Genomic DNA, 17,199 nt, shown 5'->3' on the forward strand with positions numbered 1-17,199 from the left:
CCTAATGCTCAACTCCCTCCCCCAGGTCATCCTGTCCTACTGTCCCCCATGCTCACTCCGTCCCCCAGATCATCCTGTCCTACTGTCCCCCTAATGCTCAACTCCCTCCCCCAGGTCATCCTGTCCTACTGTCCCCCTAATGCTCAACTCCCTCCCCCAGGTCATCCTGTCCTACTGTCCCCCATGCTCACTCCCTCCCCCCAGGTCATCCTGTCCAGCTGTCCCCCTAATGCTCAACTCCCTCCCCCAGGTCATCCTGTCCTACTGTCCCCCATGCTCACTCCCTCCCCCCAGGTCATCCTGTCCTACTGTCCCCTTAATGCTCAACTCCCTCCCGCAGATCATCCTGTCCTACTGTGCCCCATGCTCACTCCCTCCCCCAGGTCATCCTGTCCTACTGTGCCCCATGCTCACTCCCTCCCCCAGGTCATCCTGTCCTACTGTCCCCCATGCTCACTCCATCCCCCAGGTCAACCTGTCCTACTGTCCCCCATGCTCACTCCCTCCCCCAGGTCATCCTGTCCTACTGTCCCCCATGCTCACTCCGTCCCCCAGGTCATCCTGTCCTACTGTCCCCCTAATGCTCAACTCCCTCCCACAGATCATCCTGTCCTACTGTCCCCCATGCTCACTCTGTCCCCCAGGTCATCCTGTCCTACTGTCCCCCTAATGCTCACTCTGTTCCCCAGGTCATCCTGTCCTACTGTCCCTGATGCTCACTCCCTCCCCCCAGATCACCCTGTCCTACTGTGCCCCTAATGCTCAACTCCCTCCCCCAGGTCATCCTGTCCAGCTGTCCCCCTAATGCTCAACTCCCTCCCCCAGGTCATCCTGTCCAGCTGTCCCCCTAATGCTCAACTCCCTCCCCCAGGTCATCCTGTCCTACTGTCCCCCTAATGCTCAACTCCCTCCCCCAGGTCATCCTGTCCTACTGTCCCCCTAATGCTCAACTCCCTCCCCCAGGTCATCCTGTCCTACTGTGCCCCATGCTCACTCCCTCCCCCCAGATCATCCTGTCCTACTGTGCCCCATGCTCAATCCCTCCCCCCAGGTCAGCAGAGCAAAGGGATGAAGAGGGACTGAGCTACACAGGTATCACTTGAGCCCTTGGATCCAACCCTACCTGAAGCCTGCTCTACCGTCGAACTTACAAGTTTTGTTAGCCCCCAAATTCCTTTTTTGCCCAAACATTTTAGGGTTGAGTTTCTATCAATGAGTGCAAATAAAAATCCTGCAATTTCCCTCGCAGCACCCAGAAACGTCATGTGACACCCCGTCAAACCCCTTGCCAAAGTCTGCTACCTCATTGAGGCCCCAACTATAACATGGTTTTATAGTTAAAAACTCCAGCTCTCAAGTCCAATAATCCAGGCCCCATCTTGACTGGCTTTGGGGCCTTGGACAGATCCCTAAAGTTTACCTGCCCGGCCTCTTCATCCCTATCTATTACATGGGACTCTTGTGAAAAAATCGTAACGTGTCAAGTCCTAACAACAATGCCTAGCAGGTAGAAATGCTCAAAAAACTCATAGCTTATACTCTCACCCTCATTATTGTTACAGTATTATTATTATCAGACTAGTTATACTATGCAAGTCAATGTTTTAATGTATTAAACCGAGTCAGGCGCCAGCCCCTCATAGCCTTGTTTTATCAGGGCTCCTCCATCACCCCTAGAAAATATGCTTCCTTCTATTTCTTCTAGGCTTATCACCAGCTCACCTTCCACCCTCGATCCTTTTATGAAAAATTATCCATGCACACCGCCCTGGCATCATTCCTGCTCTCCAGCCCCTTAGATCAGGGGTCCTCAAACTATGGCCCGCGGGCCACATGCGGCCCGCCAAGGACATTTACCCGGCCCGCCGGGTGCCGCTGCCTGTCCTGCTTAGCAGCAGACTCGTCCCAGGCTCGCAGTGCGCATAGGAATTTGTTCATAGTTTTTTTTTAAAACTATAGTCCGGCCCTCCAACGGTCTGAGGGACAGTGAACTGGCCCCCTGTTTAAAAAGTTTGAGGACCCCTGCCTTAGATGAAAGCTCCACCATCAGCAGGGGACGCTGGGGCAGGTGAGGGGCAGGGGTGTGGCTCCGGGCCCTTCCCTGCCACGCCCACACTCAGTTCCGCCTCCTTTCTATTCAGCCTGGCTCCCTCGGGGCAAATCTCGGAAAGTGAAGTGCAACTCCTAATTAAAAGGTAGCCTTGAGCTGTCAATAAAATTATGCATAAAGAACTGTTTAAAAACACAGTACTGACTTCCTTGAGTCAGATCTTCCTTTGAGTTAATTTTTCCCTTTTAACTCAAGTGTGGGGGTAATAGAAAAAAGCTGTGCTCGCCAACACGGCCACGCCTTTCCCCCCCAAGCTTAGACAACCACCTCTGATACACAATGCACAGTGTTTGAAACTGCTGGCTGGGAGAATGGCAAGTCTTGTCTTTGCTAATGATTGCTGGAAAGTGGCAGGGATTAGCGTTCGTTTTCATTTGTTTGGGGAGGGGCCAGCCTCTGTGGCGTTCCTGTGCTGGGCCATCGGATGACGGACCAGCCCTCCCCCAAGCCCGGCCGACGGCTCCGACACCCGCCTCCTCACACCACGCGCAGCCTGTGCAGCAATCATGTGTGTGTCCACCTGTCTGTCTCCCGCACGGAGCTGTGAAGGCCCAGGTGTGCCATGACCACATGTCCAGCACCTGGTTTCGCGGAGACGTAAACCACAGCAGCAGCACCACTAATAACAAATGTTGGATAGGTGACTACGTGAATGAAGGGATGGAAGGAAGCATAAAACATCTGGCTCCATGGACAGCTAAGTCCTCCCTCCAGAGCCCAGCCTTGCCTGTCAGCAACACAGCGATCCACTCACAAAGCCCGTCTTTGACATGTGTCACCTCCTCCACGCCACTGCGTCCAGGTGCACCTGATCTTGCGGTTGTGTCTTTTTCTCCTCACATTCCTGACTCCCTCCATCGACCTGTGAGAACCGAGGCAAGCCTGCCCCTGTGACGGGGCACGGGTATTCGCGTCTACAAAATGACCGGCTGGGATCAGATGGCTCGGAGGCTCTCCCTGGGACGCTGGGACAGCCAGTGTTCTTCTCCCCGCCTCCCTCTCACTCCGCGAAAAGCTTCCTTCTTACCTTCGAAGCTCCCGGCAAACAGGTAAAGCCAGGTGATGGCTGGGATGCAGAGAAGAGTCAACGAGGCAGCCAGGAATTTCCGTCTCCCCCTGCAGATTCCCAGCATCCTCTCGGAAGTGGCAATCTCTAATCCCAGAGCCGTTTCTCTGCCCGGAGCGTGGAGTCCTCAGCCTCCCTCATAATACTCCCTGTGAAGGAAGAGCAGAAGGGAAGGGCTGTAAATGGATGCAGATTGCAGAGAGAACATGCTGTAGTTCCCGGGAGGAGGCTGACTCGGCTACAGTTTCCTGCTAACCCTTATTCCCGAGGGATGCTGCTGCACCCCTGCCATCTATCAAAGCGGAGACAGTTCTTTAGAAAACAAACAAATAAAGGATAAGGGCGCTGGCTCTCTCCCTCTCTCTCTCTCTAATGTGCACACTTACACACACATGCATTTCTACTATGGGTTACTTCTGAAGCCCGAACTAACACACTCATTACAAGAGCATTTAGTGAGCACCTTGTATATACCAGTGGTCGGCAAACTCATTAGTCAACAGAGCCAAATACCAACAGTACAACGATTGAAATTTCTTTTAAGAGCCACATTTTTTAAACTTAAACTTCTTCTAACGCCACTTCTTCAAAATAGACTCGCCCAGGCTGTGGTATTTTGTGGAAGAGCCACCCTCAAGGGGCCAAAGAGCCGCATGTGGCTCGCGAGCCGCAGTTTGCCGACCACTGGTATATACCAAGCACTAACCAGGTGCTGTGTTTTGAAAAAGCAGAATGAGGGTTGGCGTCAAAGAGCACAATCTAACAGGAGAGGCCAGCCTAAAACATCCACAGACACTCCGAGAATGTGACGGCTGCGATGGCAGGAACCTCCAGGGAAGGATGAGGAAGTTACTGACCGCTCCCGTGCGTGGCTAGGGGGGTGAAATAGTTCCCGTGTTCCCGGCAGAGAGGCCAGTGGAAGGCATGCAAGGCTGACCACACACACACATACACACACACACACACACATGCACACACACAGGAAAGGAGACTGGCGAGGCACGAGATCTCCATCACCGTGGAAAGCCTACACACACTCATCTTTAACACGGAAGAAGAGCCCAGAAAAGCATGGACGACAGTGAAGATGGGCAGAGAATGGGGAGGAACATGGAGATAACAGCCGTCTGCAGAGGGACAAGCCTCAGGCCACGCAGAAGACGGGTGAAATGCGAAGAACAGAGGAGGGAGAAGGCCTACACAGATGGAGCAGAGGACACGACCTTTCGCCTGAGTATATAACCAGAAACTCCTGTGCCTTACAAAGGAATTAAAAACCCAAGAGCCCATGAAATCCCATCTCCATCACCTCCTAACACAGAGTCACATGGGCCGCAGGTGGAGAGCGAGCGAGGTCCACAGGGAAACTCCTGACAGAGCAGAGCCCTCGGCTGCAGGCAGCCCCCATAGAAGGCTTCAGTTCCCAAGGAATGGTGTCCCGTAGCTACTCCCACACGGTCCTTCCCTCTGCCAGGACCCTCACACCCCATGGGACAATGTCTGGGTGAACCGTCTCCCTTCCCCCCCAGCCGTGGTGTTTCCAGAAAAATGCTCAAACCCCGTCGGATTCACAGGCATCCCTGAGGTTTAGTGTCCTGCCCGTCACTTCCAGGTGCCTGGTCACTGTCTGCTGAACGAATAAATGGAATCCGATTCTAACCAAAGGCGGCCCTCCCGAGCTTCAGGAGTTTGTGTTCAGCAAGCTTCCTGCAATAAACACCTCGGAGCCCATCTCCGAATCCGAGGCCAGGCTGTCTTCTGCAACCCCTCTGACACTTTTCTAAACGTTTGAAACCGATGAAAGGCCACAGCGCCGGAGGGTGAGCACAAGAAAGGAAAGCCAATAGAAGCAAAATCCCTTTAAACCAAGAATGCCTACTGCAGAAAAGTGCCCCCGGGGAGGAGGAGGCACAAACCCCACAAACAACCTCACTGGTCACTAAGAATGAGCATCTTCACTAAGAATGAGCATCGAGGAATGCTAGTGACCTCAGGAGAGGGAGTGTTGGGGTGGAAGGCAGAGGAAATCCGGCGCCACACGGTGGCCTGGCCCCAGGTAAGCTCTGCTTCATTCACCTGTACAGCGAGAGACACCCTCAACCTGGGCGGGTGGGTATGAGGCTGAAATAAGAAATCCCTTGAGCGACTAGCAAAGCCCCATCAAGCACTGGGCAGGGTAACCCCGTCTTCCTAAGAACCAAGAGCAGTCTTACTTATGCTTTTCTCTCTCCCCCTCCCATGCTCTCCCCCACACAGGGTTTGGAAGAAAACAGATCGCAGCAAGTAGGTACTGACTGACAAGCCAAGTGATTTAACCTGAAAAACCTACCGACGCAATTCTCCTTCAGGAGTGAGCACCTGTTAAAATCACATGGGTTTTTTTGTTTGTTTGTTTTTAAACAGTTCGCTTATAAGAATAAAGACAACGAGCAGTAGTAGCACTTATTGTGTATAAAGCATTTTTCTAGGGTTTTTTTTTATTTGTTTAATTCTCAAAATAACTTATTTTTATCCCTATTTTATGGATAGGAAAACTAAGGCCAAAATGATTACTTAATGGGCCAAAGGTTATACGGAGGTGGGATGGGGGGTGGGGGGGAGAGGAGCGGCTCTGTTCCCCTTAAGAAATTGACCCCTTCAAGGGGCATCTTCCTTTTGATCTAACCTCAATCCTTTATATTGCATCTTATGAGTATTTCCTTCCCCAAAGTCAAATATATCACCAATGTTTGCTCCTGTTCCAAGGGACAATACAGTAGAATAGATAGAAATACAATCAGAGCGCTATAGATGAATTTACACTTCAGGGGAAAGTAGGGATATGCCAAAAACTGAACTCAAGTGGCACTGATATTTAAAAAACATGTTCAAAGACTCCTTAAAACACTTATTTTCCTCTCTCCATCTGCACACGTTCGTTTCAACTCGCACAATTTATGTAAAGTTTTAAAACAGAGTCAAGGTTGGCTTGCATTTTATGCTAACGCTGGCACCTGAAATTAAACTCAGCAGGTGAAAAAATACTCCTTCATGGATTTGACTTTTAAATGACACCTCTGTGCTCTAAAGACACATTTTAAAGAGAAACCTCCATATTTATCAGGAGTTTCTCCAGGAAGTCAATACAGGCATCAACACAAGAAGAAGAAAGGAAGGAAGAAACTGGAAGGTTGGAAATTGCATCCCACACATGTGCAAATGACCTAGGAACACCAGTCTCTAACCTGCCTTACCTGGTGGAAGGGAGGCCCACCTGGCCGTTAACCCAGGGGTTTAAAAGTCATAGCTAACCGAGCCCCCCTCAAATCCAACATACAACCTCTTGACCAAGCTGGTCGATTTCTCCTCCTAAACATCTACTTCACCTGTCTCCTCCCATGTCTGAACCAACAAATGTCACATTTATAGAGAACACTGCATGAGCCAGAAAAATGATCACACCCTCTCTTAAGCCACAAAAGGGGGATTCAAAGCTGAACACAAACTATGACTGCAAGTATCCTTCAGCCCAGTGTGAGAAACTGTACATACATGTATAAGTATCTCCATAACCACAGATATGGGAAAAGGTATGAGCACTGAGAGTTCTCTCTGTGGGTAGACTATGAGTCATTTCAATCCTGTGATTATATTCTTTCCGAAATTTTATACAAGGAGTGTGCACGGCTTGTATAATTTAAAAATATGTAAAAGCTTGAAATCATCACGCCTTCCTGTTAACACTGTTTGTGATGCAAAATGCCCCAGCGCAGACGTGTAGTACACGTGTGTGAGTTTTACTTGCCTTGCTAGGTGCGGTGAGTGAGCATCAGCGGGACCCTAATTGGGAATACATACCCTGCAGGCGTGGCTGGTTACCACTTGAAAGACTCCTGTCAAAAGCCTACACTCCAAACACAACTCCACACCTCCCCGACCAACACCTGAGGCTGTCTTTTAATTAGCATCACGGATGTGCAGATGGATTTTTCAAGAGTGTTCAAGATGTGTGGGTTGTCTAGAAACATTGCACATGAAAAGGGACTAAAAATCTACGTAACCTTCCAAAAAAAAAAAAAAAAAGTCTAAGAAACCCTTCAGAATCACTTAGGATCCCAAATAGATCCTATGGGCACTGAACAGATCTGGGCCATGGATTTTAACTGGATCGGCTGAATCCTGTCAGTCACCTATTGTCACCCCCGTCTCCCTCCAGTGACCCGTTCTTGCAAGGTGCTCTCCGGTTCCTAAGAGTGCAGAGCACTGGATTGAGCTCATAAAACAGGTCCTGTAGCAGACAGACCCTCATGCTGGCTTTGCTGTTATTGTTACATGTGCCATTGCTAGCAGATGGCCAGCTCGTGGCCTTACCCAAGCCGTCTGCTCACACACACTCCTAAAACGCCCTTTCTCCTCCGCTGGCACTGGGAAGGAATTTCAAGTCTCACCGCTTCAAGTCCAGACCCGAAGCTTTCTTCCCCTCCTGTCTGAACTCCCACACTCACACATTCCTGACACTTAGCTGTGGTCTCACCATGTCCTGAGCATTAATCTCTCTTCATGAGACTAAAACCCCCGAAGGGCAGAGGTTTTTAAATTCTCCATGAGCCCAGCATCTAGGACAAAGGTTTACACTCACCCATCTCTGTCCAGTGTGTGGTCCAGAGCACAAAAGCAAACTCCTAGGCCCTGCCCCGGCCCCACTCCATCACACTCTGCATCTGAACAAAATCCCAGGTGATTCGAGTGCACATTGCCGTGTAGAGGGCTGTCCCATCATGTGCTGCATAGGACATTTCAGTCAACCACGGAGCACACGCCCGTGGCATCCCACATAGCCTAGGTGTGTAACAGGCTATTCCATGGTCGTTGTGTTGATCGCCTAAGAATGCATTTCTGACTATCCCCATCACTAAGCGGCACATGACTGATACTAAAACACCCAGTAAACAGCGGGTTAATACACAGAGTGGGCCTCCCACCCGACTCCCCACCCACCTCACCTCCCCCCGCTCCGCAGGGACTGGCCAGCGCCTCTGGAGAGCCATTCACCTCCGGGACTTCAGGATGGCATGTTTATTATAACAGTTCTCTTAACAGATGGAAGCAGAGTTTCTAGAAGGAAAAGTGCCTTTTTCTAATTACACAAAAGCACCTTCTGGACTAGAGGTGGCTCTGATGACCGCCCACTCCTCCCAGGTTTGAATAATGATTGAACCGCAACACCATCCATGGAGACAACATTCTATCCCTCTTGTAAAAAGGAAAACTGAGACCAAGAGAGGCTAACAACACTGATTTAGTTGTTGGAAATGCTGGGACTCAAATGCTAGTGTTTCCTGAAAACATACACACACACACTGATGCTCAGCCTGTATCTGCCCAATCACTGCCCAATCAGACTCAAGGGCAGGCGCCCTGCCTGCTGTGGCCACCGCAGTTCTGTGTGTGGCTGGCATAGGACCTGGTCCGTAAGAGATGATCACTAAGTGTGTATTGAGTGGCTCTATGACTATCTGAGTCTCAACCAGCAGCCTCCTTGGATATTCATCACTGTACACACTACCTTGTCACACCAGCTCAGCCCACTCCTTCCTCCCAAGCACAGCTGTGGAACTCCCCCTGTGTGATCAGCAAATCCCCCTTTATCCTCAACTTCCTCGCACTTCATCCTACCTCCTGTGCTTGTGTGGAAGGCTAGCTGCTGCCAGGATCCCGATTTCCCTTCCTTCCACTCCTCACCGCATGCCCCCGAGGCCCAGGATGCGGCTCTGTGCCCGGCTGCCAGCTGTCTCTAGGGAATCTGGCTGCCCCTCCGTGTAGGAAGACCCTCGTGCTCCTGTGGCTGCCTTCCTCTCTCTGTCCTTGCCACTGTCACTTGGCAACGCCTCTCATTCCCTGAAGACTTGAGCTCCCACCACACACTCCTCTGCCTCTCCACCTAAATTCCATGACAAAAAAAATGGCCAATTCAAAGCATTTGCCCCTTCACGTGGACCAGGGACCAGGTTCACATTCTAGCACCTGGTGTCCTCACAAACAACACAACCTTACAATTTCAAATATCATCACCAAGCCCTGCCCAGCCCCATCTGTGAGCCTTCACAGCTGCCCTTATACAACTTCTTCACTGTATTGTTTCAATAAGTCCCTTTTAAACAAAAGCCTGCCAGCCATCTGACTATACGACATGTGTAATATAGAAACAAATTCCTCACACCACCTTAAGTAGGTCGCTATGGCAATGGTGTGCCCCGAGACATGCTCTGTTACGTGTGAGGTCACATGCCAGTTCACTGTGTTACCTTCCTCTCCTTTCTCTGCTCCACAAGGAGGAACACACAAGAGGCATTTGGCCTCTCTCTCTCTGGGCCTGGAGCGTCCGTCCTGAGGCCAAGCCCAGTCACATCCCTCCGACCTCTTTTCTCTGCACATCAGGCCCCACAGAACCTGCCTCCTGCAGGTGACCCTTCGGTTGCATGGCACCTGGCCTTGGAGGCACTGTTTAAAAACTCATCACATGCCTGGCAGCAGTCGCTCAGTGGTTGAGCATCGACCTATGAACCAGGAGGGTCATAGTTCGATTCCCAGCCAGGGCACATGCCCAGGCTCAATCCCCAGGAGGGGTGTGCGGGAGGCAACTGATCAATGATTCTCTCTCTCTCTCTCTCCCCTCCACGCCACCTCTCTGAAATTAATAAAGATATATTTTAAATTTTTTTTAAAATCATCACATCAACTACTATTTTAAGGACGCTAAGGGTCCATTCCTGCCACCTTAGTTTGTCTTGATCCCACTGCGACATTAGATCCTCTGGCTGTGGGGAAACTGGTCCTTCTGTCCCTGGAACCACTGGGCTGTCCCAGATCAAGGGGCAGAGGCCTCACCAGGGTCTCCAGTCTAGTCAACCACCCATTTCACACAGCTCTGCAATGAGGACACGCTACCTGCAGCCTGAGGCTTTGCCCACCTTGTTTCTGTGATGCTACAAACAAACTCCAAGGCACGCCTGCATTTCACGTGGGCCTCTCAGCATTTACAGAGGATGGGGCGTCAGGATCTGGGCTCTGTACATCACTGGGAGCATCTATGCAAGTCATCTTTCTTCGTGAAAGCTCGAAGCACGAAGGGTTGCTGTCAGAGTTGAGGGAGATCAAATGAAATCCAATATATGATTGCACAGCAACATAAGATGCTGTACTAGCCATAACAACATTAAAATAAATCAGCTGAATTTTAGCTGCTTGACCAAATTCTATGGCTAGCACAGACACAACTGCCCCCTTGCTGTGATGTCTACAAAGTGGATAGAAGGGCATCTTACTCCATTTGGGCTTCTATAACAAAAATACCATAGACTGGGTGGTTTAAACAACAAATATTTATGTCTCACAATTCTGGAGGCTGGGGAACCCAAGATCAGGATATCGGCATATTGCACGGCTGGGCAAGGACTCCGCTTCCTGGTTCAATCTTTTTGCTGTGTCCTCATGCAGAAAAGGTGAGGGAACTCTTTCAGGTCTCTTTTATTTAAAGGCACTAATACCACTCATGAGGGCCCCATCCTCATGACATAATCACCTGCCAAAGGCCCCACTCCTAATACCAAGTGAGCGGTAAAGGAAATGGGCTCAGGAAACAAGTTAGAGGCAAAAGAAGGGCCCTTGGAGCTTAGGAAAGTACACTCTGAAAGAAGATAGGAGCGGGGTGCTCTGGGGGGGGGGGATATAGGGAGAGAGCCCTGCCCATCCCAAGTGCTCAAGGGTCACAGTGATGAACAATACACGTTCCAGTATCTTCTGAGCCTCACAGCATCCCACTTAAGGAAGTCAGTTTGGCCTTGGGCATGAGCATGGAATTGGAACTGAGAACCTGGGTGACTGGATCAAGAGCACCTGAGCTGGTGGGGCCCAGAGACCTGGGTGTAACTGGACCGAGAAAGCAGGCCACATTAATCGGGCAACAGGGGTACCAGGTACCACACTGGCACTTCCAGGAGATCTTCATTCACTCAGGCTCTGCAACCAGTCTGTGCGACTCCACTTCACAGACAGGGGCACCGAGGCTCCAAAGGCCACGTGACTCGGGTCACACAGCTGAGAAGCAGGACCCTGGGGTCAACCCAAGACTTCTGAGCTCCTCGGTGTGGCATCACAGACCTGCCTCCCCAAGGACCTCATTCCTCCCTGTTCCAATGCTGGACCACCCCCTAAATGAAGAATGCCACATCCACACCTCCATGACTTTCCACCTGCTGCCTCCACCTCCTACTGGACTAGCCCTTACTTATCTACACAGTGCGCCTCTAAGGCAGTGGTCCTCAAGTGGGGGAATTTTGCCTCCCGCCCCAGGGACATGTGGCGATGTCTAACAAATTTTGATGATCAAGACTGGGGAGAATGGGGTGCTATGAGCATCAGTAGGTAAAGGTCAGGGATGCTGATAAACATCTTCCAAGGATGGCCCAGGACAGGCCCCCACCACAAATTATCTAGCTCAAAATGCTAATAGGGCTCAGGTTGAGAAACCAGGTTAAGGCACCACCGGCCCTCATTAAAGGCGTGAGCATGTTTCCATGGGGACACATCCCAAAAGAACAGCAGCTTCACTGGGAGGCACTTCCTCCAAAGCCACCGCCCTTGGCCTGGAGAAGTGGAAGGCACGGACCTACATCCCAGGTACTTCCCTTAATTCCCACCCTTATGTTCCACCATACAACCCAGGTCCTGCTTTTTTAAAAATATATATTTTCATTGATTTCAGAGAGGAAGGGAGAGGGAGAGAGAGATAGAAACATCAATGATGAGAGAATCATTGATCAGCTGCCTCCTGCATGCCCCACACCAGGAACTGAGCCCACAACCCAGGCATGTGCCCTGACCGGGAATTGAACTGTGACCTCCTGGATTCACAGGTCAATGCTCAACCACTAAGCCACGCCAGCCGGGCCAGGTCCTGCTTTTGAAGGGCAGGAGCGTCAGTTTAATAGAGATGTCAAAGGCGGGCAGTGTGAATGTCACTTGCAGTGCCGAGCTCTGTTTGGGGGGTAACACAGGTGCAGAAGCAAAAAGGGGAAAGAGATCGAGGAGCAATCAAAAATTCCCACTTACAGCATTAACCTCTTTGACTATGCCTCGCCACACAGATCTTTAATGCAAATGGATCTTTCCTGAGGATGTGCACTGTTCCCGGGGTCGGCCTACGGCTCCGGAAGGCTGATTGTCACGGTTTTCTTCTGAATGCTAAATCAGCTCCTAATCACATCCACGAGGCTGCCCGGGAAGCCGCCGTGGGGAGTGTTCTGGTCCCCGTTCTTTGGATTTTCATTCTGGAAAAGGATGACTTAAGCAGGCATGCTGCACATTTCCATTCTGCTTAAGCAAACACTCAGTAAGCATTTAACAAGGGCGGCTGCCGCAACATGCACTCCAGTCCTCCCCACGTGTCTAACTCGCTGAGTCTATTCTTCCTCCACATTCCACGGCCTTGGTAGCACACGGTAAAGAGAAGGCAGCGACGTCTTTCCCTGTTCTCTCCTTGCCGTACACCCCTTTCCACACGGCACATGCTCCCCAGGCTCATACCCTATTCCAGGCACAGAGCTGGGGGCGGGGGACACCGAGGTAGGTGCCACCTGCCCTTGCAGAGCCTTGTGAGAATGCAGGCACAGACCTGGGCGCCGTGACCATGCACACAAGGCGGGACTGGGGAAGATAGGGTTCTCAGGAGGAAACATCTGCGCTGAGCCAAGGAGGGTGGCACAATGTCCAGAGGCTGGGAAGGCAAGCGAGGTCCTCCCTGGGGGAGGGAACCACTAGGAAAAATGCAAGGGCAGGCCTGGCCCCAGGGAGCAGCTGCCTGCCACTCCTTCCAGAGTCAGATTAGGAGATAGATGGATAGAGGGGAACAAGACCAGGATGACCTTGAATGCCAAGTGAAGGAGAAATTGAACTTCATTCCACTGCCCCTGGGCAACTACTGAAGATTTCTAAGCAGGAATTACAGCACGCGTGTTTAAGAAAACTAACAACTCTGCAAGGGAGTGAAGCTGGAGGAAAAGCGCAGCCCGAATGATTCTGGTGGTAGACACAGCTGGGAGCCATCCCAGGCGCAATATTGGTCCTTGTTTTGGGGGGTATTTCTTGTTGCCACAATGCTGTGTTTGGTCCATAGGTGGGTGCAATGGACTGAATGTTTGAGTGTCCCCCAAATGCCTATGTCGAAATCCTAATCCCCAATTTGATGGTGTTAGGATGTGGGGTCTTTGAGGTGTAGTTAGGGCATGAGGGTGGAGCCCCCAGGAATGGGATTAGTGCCCTTATGAAAGGGACTCTTTCTGCCGTGTGAGGACAAAGGATAAGCTGGCACTTCACAAGCCAGAACAGGGTCCTCACCAGAACCCAGCCCTGGTCTCAGATCTGCAGGCTCAGAGCTGTGAGGAATATATGTGTTGTTGATAAGCCACCCAGTCTTTAGTGTTCCGTTCTGCAGCCGGAACAGACCAAGACTGTGAGGCCGCAGGGTGCTGAGGACTGGCCTCCAGCCACAGGGAATGGGTCGCAGCCGTTGTGTGTGAGAGCAACGCCGTCCTCCTTTGCCAGGGGCTGGTTTGGGGATGGGGTGTGGCCCAGGCCTGGTCACAAGCTGCAGTGGAAAGAAAAGTCCCAGTGTCACCCCAAAGCCACAGACAGGGGTGTCATGAAGGAAATTCCCCTTGTAGACCGACAGCAACATGATTTGCCTCGGGTCATAGAAAAAGTCTCTAAAATCATAGAATACACACTAAAGGGCCTCCTGATTTGGATTACATTGTGTGATGGCCCTCAACCGTCATACATTTTAACCCTGTTCAATGTTCCCCTCATTTAGACCACACAAATATCCTCATGATTAAACAAGAATGGCTTTTTCTTTTTTATTCGGGTGAAATTCGCAGAACGTAGTACTATCCATTTAAACACGTACAATTCAGTGGAACTTAGTGCGTTCGCAATGTTGTGCAACCACCACCTTGTCAAATTTCAAAAAATGTTCACCTCTCCAAAAAAAGAAATCCTGGCAAGCACCAATTTGCTTCCTGTCTCTATGGAGTCATCAATTCTAAATATCTCCTTTAAGTGGAATCATACATTAGATGGCCTTTTGTGCCCAGCTTCTCTCATTTCACATGATGTTGTTAAGGTTCCACCATGTTCTAGCATGTAGCCCAATGCCATTCCTTTTCATGGCTGGGTAATATGCCATTGAACGGACATAACACTTTTACTTATTCATTCACCGGTTGATGGACATTCGGGTGAGTTCCACCTTTTGGCTACTGTGAGTAGCGCTACTGTGAACACTTGTGTACAAGTGCTCATTTGAGAAGGACGGCTTTTCTGGAGGTTATCTACTCCCCCCTGCTCTACGCACGTAAGGGCGGACCTTTGATGGTGGTTTTAAATTTGTAGAACCTGGCACCTGGGGAGCCCAAGCAATAGTATAGCGATTGTAGCGACAGTGGCAACAGTCCACCATGTGCCTGGCTCTCTGCCGGGCAGCTGACAACACATCTCAGTTCACCTTCTTGAGACTCCTGATACGGTGCATGATTCTTCCACAGAGGAGACAACCACAGCTCAACCCGGGTTAAACACCACACCACACGTTACACACGCAGTACGGAGGAGAATCAGAATTAAACACAGAGGCCCTGGCCGGGTGGCTCAGTAGGTCGGAGCATCGTCCTGTACACCAAAAAGGTTGTGGGTTCAATCCCCGGTTGGGGTACATACGGGAGGCAACCAATGGATGTTCCTTTCTCCCATTGATGTTCCTCCCTCCATCTATCCTTTCCTCGGGTGAGGACTTAAAACAAAATTAAAAGGTGCCCAGCATGTTATCTAGCACAGAGCAGCTATACAATGATTATTAATTAATTAATCAAGTATGCAATGACAGTTGGATAATGAAAACACTGAAGACCTGGTGGGGGGTAAGAAGGTACAGTTGGCCCTTTACCCATCTCGTACCGACTGCACGTCCTGGCACAGAATGCCTAGTGGGACATTGCACTGGCTTCCTGGGACTGCTGCACCTAAGGCCACACACAGGGCGGCTTCAACAGGACACAGGTTGTCCCGTAGTCTGGAGGCGAGAACTCTGAGATCAGGGTGTGAGCAAGGCTCGCTCCCTCCGCAGGCGCCAGGGGAGGACCTGGCTCCAGGCCCGTCTCTGAGCTCCGGATGGCCCCTCAGCGGTGGCGGTACAACTCCAGTCCCCACAGGGCACTCTCCTTATGTTCGCATCGGAGTCCAGATCTCCCTTCTATAAGAGCAATCGGTCATAGTGGGTTAGGGCCCAACCTAATCCAGGATGATCTCATGTTAGCTAATTACATCTGCTACGACTGAATTTCCAAATATGAACATGTTCTAAGGTGCTGGGGGCTAGAACTTCAGCTTATGGCCCTAGCTGGTTTGGCTCAGTGGATAGAGCATCGGCCTGCAGACTGAAGGGTCCCGGGTTCAATTCCCGTCAAGGGCATGTACCTCGGTTGCAGGCTCCTCCCCGGCCTGGCCCCTAGTCGGGACTCGTGCAGGAGGCAACCGATCCATGTGTTTCTTTCACATTGATGTTTCTCTCTGTCTTTCCCTCTCTCTTCCACTCTCCCTAAAAATCACTGGAAAAACATCCTCAGGTAAGGATTTAAAAAAAATAAAAGAACAGAAATTCAGCTTATGAATTTGGGGGAGGACACGACTCATCCCGTCACAGTGACCTTCACCATCCTGCAAAAGTCGAGAAAGGAAAGCAGCACGAGGCAGAGTGAGGAGGGGGCATTTCAGTTCTATGGGGTCAGGGGTGCCCCGTCCCCAGAGGCCACCTGTCAAAGGTTAGCAGGACTGATTGGGTCCCCGGAGGATGTACAGGATGGCCTGGGCGCTGGCACAGGTCTCCACATCCCACCGGTGTGAGAGAAGGAACATGAAAGCGGACTTTGGGAAAATCTAGTTCTGGTCCCGCTCAGCCAGCGGCTCACTGTGCGACCCGAGCAGACACTCACCTTCTCTGGGCCTCAGCATCCAATCAACGTAAGTGTGGGCTCCCTGACGGATCTCTAACACCCAGACCAAGGCTTCTGCTCATCAGTTCCAAATCCACCAGGAGATACAAGCCCCGCCCCTCACCCCTGCAGGGATGCGGACTGTTCCCGGCTTCTAACCATCTCGAGGTCGGAACTGTCCGCGCATGGGCCTGCCACCGGCAACGCCGGAGATTAAATTTCCAGCATCCAGGCTTGTGTAAGAAACATCAAATAGTTCAGCGCTGTCCCCCTGCGCCACAGTAGACAGCGGCCGCGCATCAAGTAAACAGCCCGGTTAATAAGTGCGAGTTCATTAGTTGTGGGGCTGTCAGGAGCCCAATAGCTGTGATCACACACAAAGCCGTCCCCGTCTTAGAAGTCAGGCTAAATGCTTTCCATTTTTATCACCCAATTCATAACCTGGCTGTCTGGCTTTGAGAATCAATAGCCTGGTGGTTTTGGTATCCAATAAATTTGTCTTCGCCCGGACGTTTTTCATTTCCCATGCCACTTGTCAAGAGCCGGGTAAGGTGAATTGCTCCTCTCAAAGCATTTGTTTTTCCAAATCTGTAATTTCACACTGACACGTTCCAGACACCGGTGAAGGCGACGTGGGAAAGAAAGCAGAGAGCAGAGGCCCTGTTCCCAACACTGAGAAAGTCTCCAGCTGGGGTCACCGGGACGACCAATGTAATGGGTTTCACATGGCAAATGTCAACGGGTCTACCTGGGATGATCCATCATCATTCACCTACCAAAGAATTTTTATCCAACACTTACTAAGTGCCAAAGCCTGTGCTGGGTAATTTACAGGCACTATCTCATCCGTCCTCACGAGACAGCTGCCTGAAAAAATGCCACTGTTTTATACGCACACACAAATAAATAAACACGTTACATTTATTTCATGTGGAACACGGACACTGATCAAAGAAAGCCATTCTGGTTTTGTGGATAAGAGGGAAGAAAGGAACTTA

General features: G+C 50.8%; 1 protein-coding gene across 4 annotated transcripts in view; it reads right to left on the reverse strand.

Moving 5' to 3' along the window:
* LARGE1 (LARGE xylosyl- and glucuronyltransferase 1) overlaps nt 1-17,199 on the reverse strand; it is a 448,143-nt gene that overhangs the window by 320,139 nt on the left and 110,805 nt on the right. For all 4 annotated transcript variants that reach the window (XM_080661445.1, XM_080661444.1, XM_080661446.1 and 1 more), the window contains exon 2: nt 3,138-3,325. In XM_080661445.1, the coding sequence (XP_080517571.1) occupies nt 3,138-3,243 (106 nt within the window). In that variant the 5' untranslated portion in view covers nt 3,244-3,325. The remainder of the gene's footprint in view (nt 1-3,137; nt 3,326-17,199) is intronic.

Source organism: Plecotus auritus, assembly GCF_963455305.1.
Source record: "Plecotus auritus genome assembly, chromosome: 3".
NCBI lineage: Eukaryota > Metazoa > Chordata > Mammalia > Chiroptera > Vespertilionidae > Plecotus > Plecotus auritus.